Source organism: Zalophus californianus, chromosome 9 (genome assembly GCF_009762305.2).
Source record: "Zalophus californianus isolate mZalCal1 chromosome 9, mZalCal1.pri.v2, whole genome shotgun sequence".
Lineage (NCBI taxonomy): Eukaryota > Metazoa > Chordata > Mammalia > Carnivora > Otariidae > Zalophus > Zalophus californianus.
Genome location: NC_045603.1, coordinates 68,175,291 through 68,194,871, shown reverse-complemented (window position 1 = coordinate 68,194,871; position 19,581 = coordinate 68,175,291). Strand labels below are relative to the sequence as shown.

At 38.3% G+C, this 19,581-nt stretch overlaps 1 protein-coding gene across 6 annotated transcripts in view; it reads right to left on the bottom strand.

The window, feature by feature from the left end:
• The window catches only part of NELL2 (neural EGFL like 2), a 389,138-nt gene that overhangs the window by 322,420 nt on the left and 47,137 nt on the right, over positions 1–19,581 (bottom strand). For 2 of the 6 annotated variants that reach the window (XM_027595082.2, XM_027595081.2), the window contains exons 2-3: positions 2,559–2,644; positions 1,992–2,120 (exon numbers count right to left, since the gene is read on the bottom strand). In XM_027595082.2, coding sequence (XP_027450883.2) covers positions 1,992–2,120; positions 2,559–2,613 — 184 coding nt within the window. In that variant the 5' untranslated portion in view covers positions 2,614–2,644. The other 4 variants (XM_027595085.2, XM_027595084.2, XM_027595086.2 and 1 more) reach the window with 4 other exon arrangements.

Genomic DNA, 19,581 nt, shown 5'->3' with positions numbered 1-19,581 from the left:
ACATCTTCAAATCTCAAAAACTGTATTTGTTAGGCATTTACTCTAAGTGTAGGGCTTGGTACCAACAAGGACATAAAAATAATTCACCTATGTGCCCTGATATGTAGTTACAACGGACAATTCATTTGCAACACAATGCCTACCTTAAAGAACTGGCAATTTAAATAAAGATGAAGACTTAACACTCCTTTAAAAAACTTAACCAGGAAAAGATATTAGTGCCTTAGACTATTTCCTAGAAATTGTCTAATTGTCTAGCATGAGACCATAAACTGCACAGTCTTGAGGGTTTCTAGTTGTGACAGCTCAGATACTTTTCAGAGGAAACTAAGAAGAACACTAGTATAATTTAAAGGACCTTTGGAAATTTTAAGGGCACTTCAACACCATTTGTTTATTAGGAGCTTTAGCTTCTGTAAAACTTTCCAGTTACTCAAATTAGCAGACCTGAGATAACTTTGCTTCCAATTCACAGGGATTGAAAATCAGAGATTTTAAAAAGAAGAAAGAAAGAAAAAACAGAAGCTTAACCCTAATGACACTTGTATTCCACTTTGTGAATTTTGCCGACACTCTGGTCTTATTTCCTTTATTAAATTTAGTCATTGTTTTTAAGGAATTCAAAATCTAAGCTGCATCGCCAACCCTCCCCAAAAAAGACCTTTAGGTAAATAAAATATTATCACAAATATTTGTTACAATAAAAACATTTAGTGGGCTCACCATAATTAAAACAGAAAATTACATTTTAATTTTTTAGAAGACTAAACTTGTTTTAAATAAATGCAACACATCAATTTCCTCCTTTTCTTATTGTAAGCTGTAGTGTTACTGTCCATGGTGACACATACTGGTTATATCAGGCAACAACACCACTACAGAGACATTCAAGTTTTATTTTATGCCTGTATCTTGGTGGCAGATTTGCTGAAGTGGTTTTATTTTGCATATCCAACTCTTTAGTAGTTATGAGTTGCACTTCTCTTGAACTCATGGTATCAAAATCACAAAAGAAAAATCTCGGTGTCTGGGGAGAAGATGCTTCAGTCAGTCCATTAGATATGTTAAACCAAACTTCATTTCTCTTTTGCCTTCATCTATACTTCACCATATGTGAAATGAATCTTTCTGTATGTATTTAGCCACCTTTTAGAATCTCATGTTACATCTTTCCACAAACCAAATGATATTCAAAAGCTTTGGTAAATCAAGGTGATGGCTTGATGTATTGGAATTTGCTTCTGACTACACATTTAAATATAAATTAAAATGTAGACATTTATGCATGGCCAACACCCACTGATTTAAAAAAGAAAGGTTCTATAATATTAAGTATATGATTAATGGTGATACAAGATATACCTTTGAATTAAAATTTATTTGAAAGATTTCAAAATAATATTTAAGAGAATATTATTCTTTGTCTTGACATTGATAGAGTAGAATCATGATCTTTCAATGAGGAGTCATTTCAAATATAGTATGTTTGTGATATACAGTAGATAAAACTATTGAGAGGTATTCATTTTTCCAGAAAGCTACTCCACATAAAGATATTCCTCCCAACCAGGCACCATTGTACCTGAAACTTTCAGAGCTGTGTCTTAACTAAGATTAAGCTATCCTATTTTCTACCTAAATCAATTTCACCCAAATGAGGCGTTTGTGCTATAATTCATTGTTCCCCAGACTCTAAAATCAACCATCTGCCATTGGAGTTTCTGTACAGTAATTAAGGAACTATCCATTAGAACTGGCAAGAGTACAAAGTAAGGAGGAGGAGGAGGGAGGCGAGAAAAACCAAACCCCTTAAAAAGAGATGGAAGGGGTGTGTGTGTGTGTGTGTGTGTGTCACGTTAACCCCTCCATGTCTCAGCTCCAGATACTGCCATCCATGAGGCAATACAGAAGTTAGGAGGAGCTGTGAGGCCAACTCCCTCCGGGGTTACCCGAACTGAAACCGCACTGGGGATTCGGCACGCACTCCATACCTTGAAAGAGAAAGGCTTTCGTCCCATTATGCAGCCCGGGGACCTGACGCACTCCAGTCGTGGACTCCCCAAGTTCTAACTCTGTTAAGACGTCAATCTGTAGGGAGGGGTCCACACCAAGCCCCCAAACTGGTGGGGGGGGGGGGAGAAAGAAAAAGCTCCATCAAAATACAAGCCTCTTCCTCTTGGGCAGCAAAAAACCGCGTCTTGGAGACAGATTTGGGAACTGACGAGAGAGGCGACTCCCTCCACAGCGCAAAGCCTTACCTGAGATCAGCAGCCAAGCTTTAAATAGCGGAGCACCCAGTCCCATCTCCCTGACCTACTTTAAACCCCTCTCAGTGCAAAGTTCCCCCTCGGCCCTTAGTCCCTGGACTAGGGGTGTGACCGTCCCTGGCGTCTCCAAGGCAAGCTTCAGAAAAATCCAAATCCAAACCCACCCGCGACCCCAAGCTTCCCACTCCAGACCTATTTCGGGTGGAGGAAAAGCAAGGCGTCCCCAGTCAGCTCCGGCTGCCCCGACGCGAGGGCCATCCGTTCCCCTCTCCCCAGCTCTGGGCCACTCACCTGCTCCGAGACCGAAGATCAAACAGACTGTTCTCAGTAAGACCCGAGACTCCATGGTGTGGATCTGCTCAGTCCATCGTCTCCCTCTTTAAAAAATAAAAATAAAAATCGAAGAGGTTCTCGGAATCAAGCGGGAAAATAGCGTTTGTGCCTCCTGCCGCTGTCTCGCATTTACTGATTAGTGGTATTAATACGATTTGGTTTCCTAAGAAAAAAATGGGAAGACCCCCCAGACACGTGAAGAACTTAGACCCTCCAATGCGCACATCATTCCCACATGCAGAGCGGAGGCAGCAGCGCGGGCAGAGCCCGGGGGCCCAGAGGGAGGGGTCGGGCACGCTCGGGGGCTGCTCCGCTGGGGAATTAGCTCCAGAGCTGAATAAAAGCAGCAGAAGGCACGCACACCCAGAGGAAGGGAGGCGGCCCCAAGAAAGCCGGGGGTGGGGCGGCCCCGCACCCGCCCGTCTTCCCCAGCCGCGCGAACCTGTTGTAAAGGCAGAGACAATGGAGAGAGCGCCGGAGACGAGCGGAGGAGAGACGGCTCCCCGGGAGCGGGAGGGGCAGGCCCGGGGAGGCGGGGAGAGGAGGGGCAGGGAGGGACCGCCGAGGGCGACGCCCGGCGCTGCGAGTTCCTCTCCAGCCCGGGCTCCAAGCCCCGTCCGGCGAGCCCCGGAGCTGCTGCAGCCGCGCCCTCCTACCTCCCTCACTCGCTGACCCAGGCAACGCCAACCTTCTTTCGGGAAAGGTTTAAATTCAAGATGCTAAGTTGATGGGCGGTCTTTGCTCTCACCCCTCGATTTCGGGCAAGTGTCTTGAAAGACTGACGGAGAAAAAGGACCACCCAGTCGCAGAAGGCGAGGCTAGGAGACCCGCTCGGCCGCCCTTTAGGCAAAGGAGGGAAGCCGGCGTACAATCGTGCACTGGGCTCCGAAGCAGCCCCGGAGACTGGAAAAGGAACTCCCTCTCCGGGGCATGCGGAGGAGGGCTGCCAAAGCAAGCTAGACTCTCGAGGTGGGGCTGGACGAAGTACAGAGAGACTGGCAGAGGCGGGTGGCGAGCCTGGGAAGCCCTAGCAGCCCTGGGGGAAAGGTTCCGTGCCCGGGGCGGGGCGCTGGAGAGCTTCCCTAGCGCGGAGCGCGCAGGGGAGAACTTATCCTGGAACTGCTGGACAGCTCCGGGACCTCGCGCGCCCCCTGCCAAACAACGCGGAGAACCGGACTCGGGTTCTCCAGGGCAAGCACACACAGCAGGAGAATAGGGCACCAGAGCCAGCGTGCCAGCTCACACCGAAAAGAAGAGATAGATGATAGGTAGGTAGATGAACAGATGGATGGATGGATGGATGGATGGATGGATGGATGGATGGATGGATGGATGGATAAGAGAAAAAGAGAGAAGAGAATTAAGCAGAAGGCACAGCCTGGGCAAGACAGAAGAGCCACCCTGTTGTTGACCACACTCAAGCAGGCTCTACCCACCCTTCTCACCCTTCTCATGCTGGGGCTAAAACAGTAAGGACATCTAAGACCTAATTCTCAACGGGCAAAAAAGTATGCTTAAGGTCAATTGTACATAATATTTTTCAACATAGCCCTAAAATTTTGAGGTAAATTTTGAATAATGACATTCAATGCCCATACTGGAAAGTAAGAGTTTCAAAAGTGATTAAAATGTTAATTGCTCCAAAGATCAATTGAGTTTAACTTTCCATCCAAACAAGTAGATTCTGAATTCTCTAACAGGATCCTACACACCTAGTTACCAAAACGGAGTCTGAGTCTCCAGCAGAGACATATGTACATTATACTATAATGGGATGAGGGGGACATTTTTCGCTTTATTGTTGGAATTTTTAAGGAAAAAAGTCACAATCTGGAAACTTTTTCAGTTTAATTTTTAAGTATCTCTATCAAATTTTCCACTTAATTCCACTTGGAAATTTGTAAAATTTAAGACAGGAATATTACAGTACTTAATGAAGTATTGTTGTATGAAATTTCCTAAATTTGCAAAACAAAAATAATCTAATTGAATTGAATTAATTCAAAGGAAGTAATTCATCAGAAAATTAAAGATTTTTCTATAGCCGTACATCCAAAAATATTGGGCTATAATAAGTATCTACAGAAGTTACATAAAATAAATTTTAAATAATCCCATTATTTAAAATTCTACTGGAAGATAAAATAAGAAGGAAAAGTAAATATACATATACACACATATTTACAGGTAGAAGTTCTCCTAACCTACAGGTACTCAATCAAATCACAGAATCAGGAGTACACTCCAATCTCATTCACCTATTACATGCTGAAAGCTGGTGGTTGATAAGCTTTTCTCTAGTCCCCCCCACACACACACACACAGACACACACTTATGCTCCCTCCAGAAGACTAGTATTTTATACCCCAAATTATTGCAGTTTAACCTGCTCCTATAATTATGTGACCTAATTAAAGTTATGGAAACCATTAAAATATGACTACAGAGAGAGAGAGCTATTTCTATAAAACGAAAGTATAAAGTTTTGGAAAACTGTAAGAAAGGTGAGTCATTGTATTAGCTAGGGCATGGTTATCAACCTGGGCAGAGGTTCTCAGCTTTAGAGCTATGGACATTTTGAGGTTGGATACTTCTTTGTTAGGACTTTCCTGTGCTTTGTAGGATGATAAATAGATCTTGGTTCCCACCCACTAAAAGCCAGTATTTTTAATATTCCATCTTATCTATATGCCTTGTAATTATATCTTTTGTGTAGTTTCTTAAATTGATGCTCTAGGGAATACAATATACATACTTAACTTTTCAGCATCTACTCTAAAGTTTATGTGCTACCACCTCAATTGGAATGTAGAAACTTTACCAACATACTGGTCCCTTTATCCTCATCCCTGTATGTGGTGGTCTTATCTGTTAAATCTGCATACACTAAAACTTCCTTCAGAAAATGTGAAAATGTTTGCTTACAGTCGTTGTGGCAGAAATAATAATGCCCTTTCCTGTAATGTTACCTTACATGGCAAAGGGACTTAAAGTTGAGGATGGAATTAAGATTTCTATTCAGGTAACCTTAAAATAGGGAGATTATCCTGGATTGTTTGGCTGTAGCCAGTATAATCTCAAAGGTCCTTATATGTGCAAGAGGACAGCAGAAGAGAAGTTTAGAGTAGCATAAAATGAGAAGAATTTGTTTGTCTGTTGCTGCCTACGATGACAGAAATATATAGAAAGGGCTAGGAGCCAAGGCATGTGGGTGGGCAGCCTTGAAAAGCTAGAAAGTACAAGAAAAAGGATTCTCCCCTACATCCTTCAGAAAGGAACAGAACCCTGCCAATACCCTGACTTTAGCCCAGTGAGATCCATTTTAGACTTGTGAACTACAGAACTATAAAATAATAAATCTGTGCTCTTTTAATCCACCAACTTTGTGATCAGCATTCACAGAAAACTAATGCAAATACTAACCACATAATGAAAGGTTCAGTCAAAATGGACGATTCTACTGACCCTTAGAGAATTCCCTTCTACCACATACACATCACAAAGCCAAATGAAACGTTTAATATTTTTTTATTCATAAGAAGAAAGAAAATTCTCAGATGCTATGAGAAAAAAGGTAGCTGAAGATTGGCGGAGAAAGGAGTAGCCAATGCAATGATTGGGAGAGGGTGGGACACAGGGTTTCAGACTTAATAGGGGCCCTAAGACCATGGGGTAGGATTTTAATATCCACACAAGAACTGGAAACAATGAACTATGGGCAAAGCCAGAAGAGATGAAGAGGCTACTGGTCCCTCTGATAAAAATAGGAAGCTTTGAAGGATTATGCTGTATATAAAAGGAAACTTTAAAAATTTTGTACATTGGTCTAAGAAGTGACAAAAGTGCCTTCCAGATGCACATGACCACAGATGGAAAACAAAGTCATCTATAATAAATGTCAATTCTCAAGCCTTGCCACTTGCAGATACACAGTCCAAAATTACACTCCCTACTGGTGTATGAATTCTATAGTCAGAAATCAGAATAAACCCCCCAGAGTCTCCTGAAGAAGAAAATGTAAAACTTCTATCAAAGGGCCCTCCATAGCCTCTAGCATCTAAGAGGAAAATTTCTGATAAGGAAAAGATCACAATATAATAATAACATTGAAATAATATTCAAACATTGAAATAAAGTACCATGAAAGACAGCCAGGAGGCACACACACAGAAAAAGAGCATTAGTATCTCATGAACTCAGAATATTATAAAAATGTGATAGAAAGTACAAAATAAGTATGTTGAATGATTAATTTTTTTGTAAAGGAATACAAAAAAATAATGAAAGAACAGAATTGTATGAGAAAAAATTAGGCAGATTTCAAAGAAAATCAAATAGAACTTCTGGAAATAAAAGTATATTTAAAAAAACAATACTTAAAAACCACTGGCTATAAAAAGCAACAGATAAACTGGAAGTGAAAATTAGTGAACAAAAAATCTTAAGACAAAAAAATGAGATCTGAGAATGTTACTGAGAATGTGGCAAGAATGGTAAGATGATGGAACACATGAAAAAAAACATGAATATCATAATTAGAAGATCCAACACACAACTACTTAGAGATATGAAATCAGAGACTAGACAGAATGGAAGCAGACAATGTTATAGGAAATATTTTAAGCAACAAGTAAAAAGCTTTCAAAAGTTAAAGGATATGAGATTCTAATTATGGGTAAAATAGAAGAAGTACATTCCACCCTCTCTCTCTCCCTCTGAAAGCTATTGAATCTAGACAGAATGCATGGAGTATTTGAGGACTCTGATAATTAAATAGCAGCAGGCAAATTGAGAAAGAAGACCAGAGTTTGAAGTACGATCATACTGGCAGCAAGTACTTCTAAGAATAAATCACTGGAGTCAGACTGCCTCTGAGTGGTACACACATAGGATAAATCTGAACATAACACAAAGTCTTTGAAACCACACCAAAAAAAAGGCTAGTCAAAATTTGAATTTGCAGTCTAAATCCAGCTGAGTCACTTGTCTGATTTAAAAAAAAAAAAAGACATTCTCCATAGTACTTAATAAAATTCAGAGTCTTATAACATATTTTAAAATGTTCAGGCTATAATCTGAAATTATTTGGCATATGAAAAACCAGGGAAACTTAAACTTACATGAGAAAAATACAATCCACAAACACTGATGCCAAGATGACAGACACTGGAATTATTTTTAGGCGATATTAAAGAAACTATTATAAAAATGCTCCAAAAAAATAAGGGTAAATACTCTTGAAACAAATGAGAAGTCGCAGCAAATACATACAAATAGAGATTTTAGAACTGATAAGTATAATAACTGAATATTTAAAACTCACTAAAATGGGCTCAGTACTAGAGATGACAGAAGAAAGTGTGAATTTGATAGATCAATTGAAATTACCCAATCTGAACAACAGAGGGAAAAATTTTTTTAATTAATATAGGGCAGAAATCTGTGAAACAAACCAAAAGAACCTATGTCTTCAAAATCCCAAGAGAAAAGAGTTCAGTCCAAAAAAAAAGTATTTCAAGAAATAATAGTTTAACAGCATTTTCAACAATAGCCAAACTATGGAGAGAACTCAAATGTCTATCAACTGATGAATAGATAAAGAAGATGTGGCATTTTATATATATATATATAAAATGGGAATATCACTCAGCCACCAAAAATAATTAAATCTTGCATTTGCAATGATGTGGATGGAGCTAGAATGTATTATGCTAAGTGAAATAAGTCCATCAGAGAAAGACAAATACCATACGATTTCACTCATTTGTGGAATTTAAGAAAGAAAACAGATGAACATATGGGAAGGGTGAAAAGAAAAAAAGGAGAGAGGGAAACAAGCCATAAGGGACTCTTAATGAGAGGGAACAAATAGGGTTGATGGAGGGAAGTGGGTGAGGATGGGCTAGATGGGTAATAGATATTAAAGAGGGCATTTGTTTTGATGAACACTGGGTATTGTATGTAAGTGATGAATCACTGAATTCTACTCCTGAAACCAATATTGCACTGTATGTTAACTAAAACTTTAAATAAAAATTCAAAAAAAAAAGAATGCCTTAAGACTTCTTGAATTTTTCAAAAGACATAAACTTATGGTTTCAAGGAGTTCAGTAAATCCCAAAGAGGATAAATTCAAAGGAATCCATGACCAGCCATATCATAATCAAACTGATGAAAACAATAAAAAAGAAAGTTATCACAAGGAAAAAAATGTTGAAAGCAACCAGAGAAAAATGACACTTTATTTATAGGGAAGCAACAATTTGAATGAATCCAGACTTATCAGAAACCACAAAAGCCAGATGGAGGGGAACAACATTTTTAAAAGTGCTCAAAGAATACTGTCATTCTGGAATTCTGTATCTGATGAAAATATCCTTCAGAAATAAAGATGAAGGAAAAATAGTCTCATATGAAGAAAATCTAAAAGAACTGGTTATCAGCAGACCTACTTTGAAAGAACTGCTACAGGAAGTTCTTCAAACAAAAGAAGAAAGACAGGAATGAAGAAATAGCAACAGAGATGGTAAATATCTGGATAAACATAATAGACTATTCTTGAGTCCTGTAAAATATGTTTGATGCTTGTATTAGTTTTCTATTGTTGGTATAACAAATTACCACAAACTTAGCAGCTTAAAATAACACAAATGTATGATCTTACAGTTCTGTAGGTCATAAATCAACATGATCTCATCAGGCTAAGCTCAAAGTGTCAATAAAGTTGTATTCCTTTCTGAAGGCTCTTGGAAAACCCTTTTTCAACTTCTAGAGTGTCTGCATTCCCTGGCTCATTGCCCCCCTCTATCTTCAAAGCCAACAACAGCACTCTAAGTCCCTCTGACAGTGCATTCTCTGTTTCTCTGAATATAGTTTGGAAAGGTCCTCAGCTTTTAAGCACTTACATGATGACACTGAGGTCATTTGGATAATCTAGGACCTCCACAAAGGCCCTTAACCTTAATTACTTGTACGAAGTTCTTCTGTCATGTAAGGGAACATATTCACAGATTCTGGGGATTAGGGTGTGAACATCTTTGAAGAGCCATTCTTCTGGCTATCACAGGGACTGAAAGAAATATTGTTTAAATGGGTTTAAAAGTATGTATATTAATACATAAAACAACCACAACATAAAGGGATGAGGATATGGGGCGCCTGGGTGTCTCAGTCGTTAAGCGTCTGCCTTCGGCTCAGGTCATGATCCCAGCTTCCTGGGATCGAGCCCCGCACTGGGCTCCCTGCTCAGCGGGAAGCCTGCTTCTCCCTCTTCCACTCCGCTTGCTTGTGTTCCCTCTCTCACTGTCTCTCTCTCTGTCAAATAAATAAATAAAATCTTTAAAAAAAGAGAGAGATGAGGATAAACAAACCAATATGGTGATAAATTTTCAGCAATTGCACTACTGGGTATTTACCACAAAGATACAAATGTAGGGACCCGAAGGGGTACGTGTACCCCAATGTTTATAGCAGCAATGTCCACAATAGCCAAACTGTGGAAAGAGCCAAGATGCCCATCGACAGATGAATGGATAAAGAAGATGTGGTATATATACACAATGGAATATTATGCAGCCATCAAAAGGAATGAGATCTTGCCATTTGCAACGACGTGGATGGAACTGGAGGGTGTTATGCTGAGTGAAATAAGTCAATCAGAGAAAGACATGTATCACATGACCTCACTGATATGAGGAATTCTTAATCTCAGGAAAGAAACTGAGTGTTACTGGAGTGGTTGGGGGTGGGAGGGATGGGGTGGCTGGGTGATAGACATTGGGGAGGGTATGTGCTACGGTGAGCGCTGTGAATTGTGCAAGACTGTTGAATCACAGATCTGTACTTCTGAAACAAATAACGCAACATATTTTAAGAAAAAAGAAAAAGAAGATAACAGGAGAGGAAGAAAAGGGGAGTATGTCAGAGGGGGAAACGAACCATGAGAGATGATGGACTCTGAAAAACAAACTGAGGGTTCTAGAGGGGAGGGGGGTGGGGGGATGGGTTAGCCTGGTGATGGGTATTGAGGAGGGCACGTTCTGCATGGAGCACTGGGTGTTATGAACAAACAATGAATCATGGAACACTGCACCAAAAACTAATGATGTAATATATGGTGATTAACATAACAATAAAAAATTTAAAAAACAAAACAAAACAAAAAAAATTTTCTATATTCTAATTGAAGTGGTAACATATGAACTCTAAGTAGACAGTGAACAGTTAAGCATGTGTATTTTATTCTCTAGAGCACCGATTTTAAAAGCTATACAAAGATATAGTTAAAGATACAATAGATAAAATAGAACACTAAAAAATATTCCAATAACTTGAAAAAGGAAGGAAAGGGTTAAGAGAAATAGAAGGAATAGAGACAAAAGAAATAATAATATGGTAAACCAAAACCCAAACATATCAATGGCATTAAATGAAAGTGGTCTAAACACAACAATGAAGAGACCAATATTGTCAGAATGGACTCAAAAAATATAACCTAACTACATGCTGTTAAAAAACTCACTTCAAATATAATGTGGTAAATTTAAGGTAAAATAATTAGGAAAAAATATACTATGCAAACATGAATAAAAGAAAGTTAGAATGGTTATATTAATATCAAAAAAGTAAACTTTAGAGCAAAGAAAATTACCAGGGGAAAAAGAGGTACATTACACAATATTAAAAGAATCAATTCACAAAGAAGACAACAATCCTGTGTGTCTGCACATAGTTGCAAAGCTTCAAAATACACGAAGCATTTGCCTTAGAGAAATGGTGACAGAACTGAAGGAAGCAACAGACAAATCCACAGTTATATTTAGAAACTTCTTACATTGCACTCTCATAATCAGTGGAAATCTCTAGTCCCAGACAATTTCAATGCCAAATTCCACCAAACATTTAAAGAAAAAATAACATCAAGTATACACAAATCTTCCAGAAAACAGAAGACGAGGGAACAACTCCCGCTTCTTTTTGTAAGACTATCATTACTCATACCAAAACCAGACAAAGACAATGAAAAACAAACAAACAAAAAAAGAAAACTAGAACATAGACACAACATGTGTCTTTTGAATATGGACACAAAATATATCTTTTGAACACACATGCAAAATCCTCAAAAAAATATTAGTAAATCAAATCCAACAATATATAAAAAGAACAACAAACAATGACAAAGTAGGGTCCATCCCAGGAATGTACAGTTGATTCAACATTTTAAAAATCAATCAATGTGGGCTCCTGGGTGGCTCAGTCGTTAAGCAGCTGCCTTCGGCTCAGGTCATGATCCCAGCATCCTGGGACTGAGCCCCACATTGGGCTCCTTGCTCAGCAGGAAGCCTGCTTCTCCCTCTCCCACTCCCCCTGCTTGTGTTCCCTCTCTCACTGTGTGTCTGTCAAATAAATAAATAAAATCTTTAAAAAAATCAATCAATGTAATCTACCACTTTACAATCTAAAAAAGATAAATCACATGATCATATTAATTGATACAAGAAAAGCATTAGATAAAATTCAACTACTGATGATAAATAACTCACTGTGAAGTAAAAATAGAAGGTAACTTGCTCAATTTAATAAAGGACACTTAAAAATATTCTGCATTAACAAGGAAACACTACAGGAGTTTCCAATCAATGAAATGAGCCAAGAAAAAGAAGTAAAAACCACTCAGGTTGGAAATGAAGAGAGAATTTTTTTCCTAGACAATTTGGTCATCTACATTTAAAAATTCCCAAAGCATCTTTGAAAAACCCATTAGAACTAGCAGGTGAGTTTAGCAATATTACAGAATACAAGGTCAACATACAGTAATCAATTATATGTAATACAGTTGCAAGGAATCATTGAAAATATAAATAAAAAACAATACCATTTATAATAGCATTAAAAAACAAAATGCATATAGAGAAATCTAACTATAGACAAGATTTAACACTGAGAATTATAGAACATTGCTGAGTGAAAATAAAGACCTAAATGGATGAAAAGATTTATCATGCTCATTGACAAGAAGATTTAATGTTACAGTATCAATTATACTCATATTGATCTAAAGATTTAAGACAATCCCAGTCAAAATCCCAGTAGTCCACTTGGTAGCAATTGATAAGCTGATTCTAAAATTTATATGGAAAGGCAAAGAAAATAGAAAAGCCAAAAATAATTGAAAAAGAGAAAAACTAGAGGATTCACACTACCTGGCTTTAAGACTGTACGAAAAGCTATAGATCATGACTATGATATTAGGATGAGGAAAGATATATAAATTAATTAGGGATAGACTCACATATATGCTTAATTGATTTTTTATGAAGGCACAGATATTTCAATGAATAATTGATATTTTTTTAGATTCTGATTCCAGTATAACTAACATACAATGTTGTAATTAATTTCTTTTTTAATTTAAATTCAAATTAGTTAACATATAGTGTAGTATTGGTTTCAGGAGTAGAATTTAGTGATTTATCACTAACATATAATACCCAGTGCTCATCCCAACAAGTGCTCTCCTTAATGCCCATCACCCATTTAGAGCATCTTTCCCACCTTCCTCCCCTCTAGCAACCCTCAGTTTGTTCTCTGTAGTTAAAGAGTCTTTTATGGTTTGCCTCCCTCTCTGTTTATCTTATTTTATTTCTCCTTCCCTTCCCCTATGTTCATCTGTTTTGTTTCTGAAATTCCACATGAGTGAAATCACATATGTCTTTCTTTGACTTATTTCACTTAGCATAATACACTCTAGTTCCATCCACTTTGTTCCAAATGTCTAGATTTCATTCTTTTTGATGGCTGAGTAATATTTCCTTCTATAGACACATCTTCTTTATCCATTCATCAGTCAATGAACATTTGGACTCTTTCCATAATTTGGCTATTGTTGATAATGCTGCTATAAATATTGGGGTGCCTGTGCCACCTTCAAATCAGCACTTTTGTATCCACTGGATAAACACCTAATAGTGCAATACCTGAGTCAAAGGGTAGCTCTATTTTTAACTTTTTCAGGAACCTCTATACTTTTTCCAGAGTGGCTGCACCAGTTTGCATTCCCACTAATAGTACAAAAGGGTTCCCCTTTCTCTACAACCTCACCAACATCTGTTGTTTTCTGAGTTGTTCATTTTAGCCATTCTGATAGGTGTGAGGCAGTATTTCATTGTGATTTTGATATATACTTCCCTGATGATGAGTGATGTTAAGCATTTTTTCATGTGTCTGTTAGCCATTTGTATGTCTTCTTTGGAGAAAAGTCTGTTCATGTCTTCTGCCCATTTCTTAACTGGATTATTTACTTTGGGTGTTGATTTTGATGAGTTTTTTATAGATTCTGGACACTAGCCCTTTATCATATATGTCATTTGCAAATATCTTCTCCCATTCATGTAGGCTGCCTTTCAGTTTTATTGATTGTTTCCTTTGCTGTGCAGCTTTTTATCTTGATGAAGTCCCAATAGTTCATTTTTGCTTTTGTTTCCCTTGCCCCCAGAGACACATCTAGTAAGAAGTTGCTGTAGCCTAGCTCAGAGAGGTTGCTGCTTATTTTCTCCTCTAGGATTTTGGTGGGTTCCTGTCTCACATTTAGGTCTTTCATCCATTTTGAATTTATTTTTATGTATATTTAAGAAAGTTGTCCAGTTTCATTCTGCAAGTCACTGTCCAGTTTTCCCAACACCATTTGTTGAAGAGACTATCTTTTTCCCACTGGATATTCTTTCCTGCTTTGTCGAAGATTAGTTGACCATATAGTTGTGGGTCCATTTCTGGGTTCTCTATTCTGTTCCATTGATCTATGTGTCTGTTTTTGTGCCAGTACCTACTGTCTTGATGATTACAGCTTTGTAATAGAGCTTGAAGTCTGGAATTATGATGCCTCTCACTTTGCTTGTCTTTTTCAAAATTGCTTTGGCTATTTGAGGTCTTTTGTGGTTCCATATGAATTTTAGGATTGGTTGTTCTAGTTATGTGAAAAATGCTGGTGTTATTTTGAACGGGCTTGCATTGAATGTGTAGATTGCTCTGGGTAGCATAGACATTTTAACAATATTTGTTCTCCCAATCCATGAGCATGGATTGTTTTTCCATTTCTTTGTGTCTTCCTCAATTTGTTTCATAAGTGTTCTATAGTTTTCAGAAGTACAGGTTTTTTCCTCTCTTGGTTAGGTTTCTAATAGTTTTGTGCAATTGTAAATGGGATCAATTCCTTAATTTCTCTTTCTGCTGCTTCATTATTCATATAGAAATGCAACAGATTTCTGTTTGTTGATTTTATATCCTGAAACTTTGCTGTAATCATGTATCAGTTCTCACAATTTTTTGGTAGTCTCTCAAGGTTTTCTACATGGAGTATCATGTTGTCTGTGAAGAGTGAAAGCTTGACTTCTTCCTTGTCGATTTGGATGCTTTTTACTTCTTTTATTTTTGTCTGATTGCTAAGGCTAGGACTTCCAGTATTTGTTGTTGAGGAACAGTGGTGGGAGTGGACATCCCTGTCGTGTTCCTGACCTTAGGGGAAAAGCTCTCACTTTTTCCCCATTGAGGATGATATTAGCTGTGGGTCTTTCACATATGGCCTTTATGATGTTGAGGTATATTCCTTCTATCCTTATTTTCTTGAGGGCTTTTATCAAGAAAGCATGCTTTATTTTGTCAAATGCTTCTTCTACAACTATTGAGAGGATCGTATGGTTCTTATCCTTTCTTTTATTAATATGGTATATCACGTTGATTGATTATATATGTTGAACCAAACTTGCAGTCCAGGAACAAATCCCACTTGGCCATGGTGAATAATCCTCTTAATGTATTGTTGGATCCAATTAGCTAATATCTTGTTGAGGAATTTTGCATCCATGTTCATTAGGGATATTGGTCTGTAATTCTCCTTTTTAGTGGAGTCTTTATCTGGTTTTGGGATCAAGGTAATGTTGGCCTCATGGAATGGGTTTGGAAGTTTTCCTTCCCTTTCTATTTTTTGGAACAGTTTCAGAAGAATAGGTATTAATTCTTCTTTAAATGTTTGACAGAATTCCCATGGGAAGCCATCGGGCCTTGGAGTCTTGTTTGTTGGGAGATTTTTGATTACCGATTCAATTTCTTTGCTGGTTATGGGTCTGTTCAGATTTTCTATTTCTTATTTCAGTTTTGGTAGTTTATATGTTTCTAGGAATTTAACCATTTCTTCCAGATTGCCTAATTTGTTGGCATACAATTGCTCATAATATTCTCTTATAATTGTTTGTATTTCTGTGGCTGTGATCTCTCCTCTTTCATTCATGGTTTTATTTATTTGGGTCCTTTCTCTTTTCTTTTTGATAAGTCTGGCCAAGGGTTTATCAATCTTATTAATTCTTTCAAAGAACCAGTTCCTAGTTTTGTTGATCTGTTCTACTGTTGTTTTTTTTTATTTCTATATCATTGATTTCTGCTCTAATCTTTATTATTTCCCTCCTTCTGCGGGCTTTAGGTTTTATTTGCTGTTCTTTTTCCAGTTCCTTTAGGCATAAGATTAGGTTGTGTATTTGAGACTTTTCTTGTTTCTTGAGGAAGGCCTATATTGCTATATACTTACCTCTTATGACCACCTTTGCTGCATCCCAAAGGTTTTGGACCATCGTGTTTCATTTTCATTTGCTTCCATGTATTTTTTTATATCTTCTTTAATTTCCTGGTTAAGCCATCCATTATTTTTTAAAAGATTTTATTTATTTATTTATTTGTCAGAGAGAGAGAGGGCACAAGCAGGGGGAGTGGCAGGCAGAGGGAGAAGCCAGACTTCCTGCTAAGTAAGGAGCCCATGCAGGACTCGATCCCAGGACTCTGGGATCATGACTTGAGTCAAAGGCAGATGCTTAACAGACTGAGCCACCCAGGCATCTCAACCCATTCATTCCTTAGTAGGATGTTCTTTAACCTCTGTGTATTTGTGGTCTTTCCAAATTTTTTCTTGTGGTTGACTTCAAGTCTCATAGTGTTGTGGTCTGAAAATATGCATGATATGATCTCAATCTTTTTGCACTTGTTGAGACCTGATTTGTGACCCAGTATGTGATCTATTCTGGAGAATGTTCCATGTGCACTCAAAAAGAATGTGTATTCTGCTTCTTTAGGATGAAATGCTCTGAATATATCTGTTAAGTCCATCTGGTCCAGTGTGTCATCAAAGCCCTTGTTTCCTTGTTGATCTGCTTAGATCATCTGTCCATTGCTGTGAATGGGGTGTTAAAGTCCCCTACTATTATTGTATTATTAATTAGTTTTTTTAAGTTTGTTATTAATTGATTTATATATTTGGCTGCTCTGAAGCTGGGGGCATAAATATTTACAATTGTTAGATCTTTTTGTTGGTTAGACCCCTTTATTTTAATATAGTGTCCTTCTTCACCTCTTTTTACAGTCTTTGGTTTAAACTCTGGTTTGTCTAATGTAAGTATGGCTACTCCAGCTTTCTTTTGATGTCCATTAGCATGATAGATGGTTCTCCACCCACTTACTTTCAATCTGGAGGTGTCTTTGGGTCTAAAATGAGTCTCTTATAAGCAGTATATGAATGGGTCTTATTTTTTTATCCATTCTGATATCCTATGTCTTTTGAGTGGAGCACTGAGTCTATTTATATTCAGAGTAATTATTGATGATATGAGTTTAGTGCCATTGTATTACCTGTAAAGTTGCTGTTCCTGTAGATTGTCTTTGTTCCTTTCTAGTTTTTGTTGCTTTTGGTCTCTCCCGCTCAAAGGGTCCCCTTTAATATATCTTGCAGAGCTGGTTTAGTGTTCACGAACTTCTTTAGTTTTTGCTTGTCTTGGAAACTCTATCTCTCCTTCTATTCTGAATGACAGCTTTTCCGGATAAAGTATTCTTGCATGCATATCTTTCCCATTTAGCACATTGAATGTATCATGCTACTCCTTACTGGCCTACCAAGTATCTATGGACAGGTCTGCTGATAAGCTTCTGTGTCTACCCTTGTAGGTTAAGGACCTTTGTCCCTAGCTGCTTTCAGAATTCTCTCTTTATCTTTGTATTTTGCAAGTTTCACTATGATATGTCCAGGTGTTGATCTATTTTTGTTGATTTTGAGGGGGGTTCTCTGTGCCTCCTGGACTTGTATGCCTGTTTCCTTGCCCCAATTAGGGAAGTTCTCAGCTATAATTTGTCTAAATAAACCTTCTGTCCCTTTTTCCTTCTCTTCTTCTTCTGGGATTCCTATGATATGGATATTATTGCTCTTTGTGGAATCGCTGGGTTCCCTAAGTCTATATTCAGGATCTAGTAGTTTTCATTCCCTCTTCTTTCCACCTTATTTTCCATAATTTTATCTTCTCTATCACCTATTCTCTCCTCTGCTTCTTCCATCCTCCTTGTGATTACATCCAGTCGGTTTTGCATCTCAGTTATAGCATTTTTTATTTCATCCTGACTAGGTTTTAGGTCTTTTAACTCTGCATCCAGTTTCTCTGGTGTCTACTATCCTTCTTGCAAGCCCAGCTAGTATTCTTATGACTATTGTTCTAAATTCTTGTTCAGATATATTGCTTATATCTGCTTTGAGCATATCCCTGGCTGTGATTTCTTCTTAATATTTCTTTTGGGGAGAATTCCTCCATCTTGTCATTATTTCTAGGTTTCTGTCTTTTGCATATTATGAAGGCTTGTTATGTTTCCTGCTCCTGAGAGTAATACTATATTAAGAAGGGGTCATACACTGTCTGGGGCCTGGTGCGTCAGGAGGTATTTCTGGTATATGCTGTGTGCACTCTGCTGTTGTATTTTGGCTGCTCTTTCCTATAGTTTGGTCCTCTGCAGAGTTCCTCCTTGCTTGCAGTGGGGAGTGTTTGGACCTTAAAATAGGTGTGCTTTGATCTGTTTAAGATAAGCCTGATTAAAAAAACAAAAACAAACAAACAAAAAAGCCTGATCCAAGAATAAAAAGGAAAAGAAACAAAAGGGCAAACAAAAACTATAAGCCTGATTCCAAAGATGGAAAAAAGAAAAGTTAAAAAAAAAAAAGTGTGATCCAAAAAATGAGAAAAGGAGACAAACCAACCAACAAACGAAAAGAAAAAAAAAAAAAAAAACAATTATAAGCCTGGTGTCAGAGAAAAAGGAAAAAAGAAATAAAATAGAATAGACTAGACTAGAATAGAATAATATGTGTATGTGTATAAAGTTAATTAAAAAGTTAAAAATTTTTTAAAAATTTAAGAAAAGGAAAGAGAGCCTGGTCCTATTTCCACCAGAACTGAAGCTGACACTATGGAGCACTCTGTGATAAGCAGACTTGGTACATGCAGGAGGCCTGTATTAGTCTTCTGAGGGAGAGGCCCTCTGCCTTAGCTCAGTCGGACCTGCCCTTGTAAAAATGCCCCTGCCCGCCACAGTGGGGTGGGGTTTGTTGTAAGTGACTCCAGCCTCCACTGGAGGCACTGTGTTTCTCTCCCAAGTCTGACCATGCTGATGGGCAGGGGAGATGAAGATGGCATCAACCTGCCTTCTCGTCCCTGGGTAGGGAAACTTCCTGCCGTGGCCGTTGAGAAGGCCCTCACAGTAAAGCAAACAATCTCCTGTGTCCCAGGCCCTCATCAGATTCCTGCTCTCAACCTATCTGTGTGTGGGCCAACAGCACGCTGATGCCACAGATCTCACTGTGTTTTATCTCTGGCTGGCAGCTAGATTCAAAGCTCCAAATCTTAAAGGGCCTGGCAAAGTGTGGACCCACTCCACTCTCACAGAAGAGAGCCTCGAGGTGCACCCAGCACCGTTCTGTCCCAGAAAAACAGTCGCACGGTGGCTGGAGTCTATTGTGACATACAGTGAAAAGCTGCGACCAGGTTATCTGCCCTCCCTGTGTGCCTTGTGTCCCCTGCTGTTGAATGGCTGCTCAGTGGAGCTCGGCAGGTCTTTTGTCCTTGGAGAGGCAATACACCATCTTCCAAATGCACTCCAGGAAGGGGAATGTTCTCTCCCAGT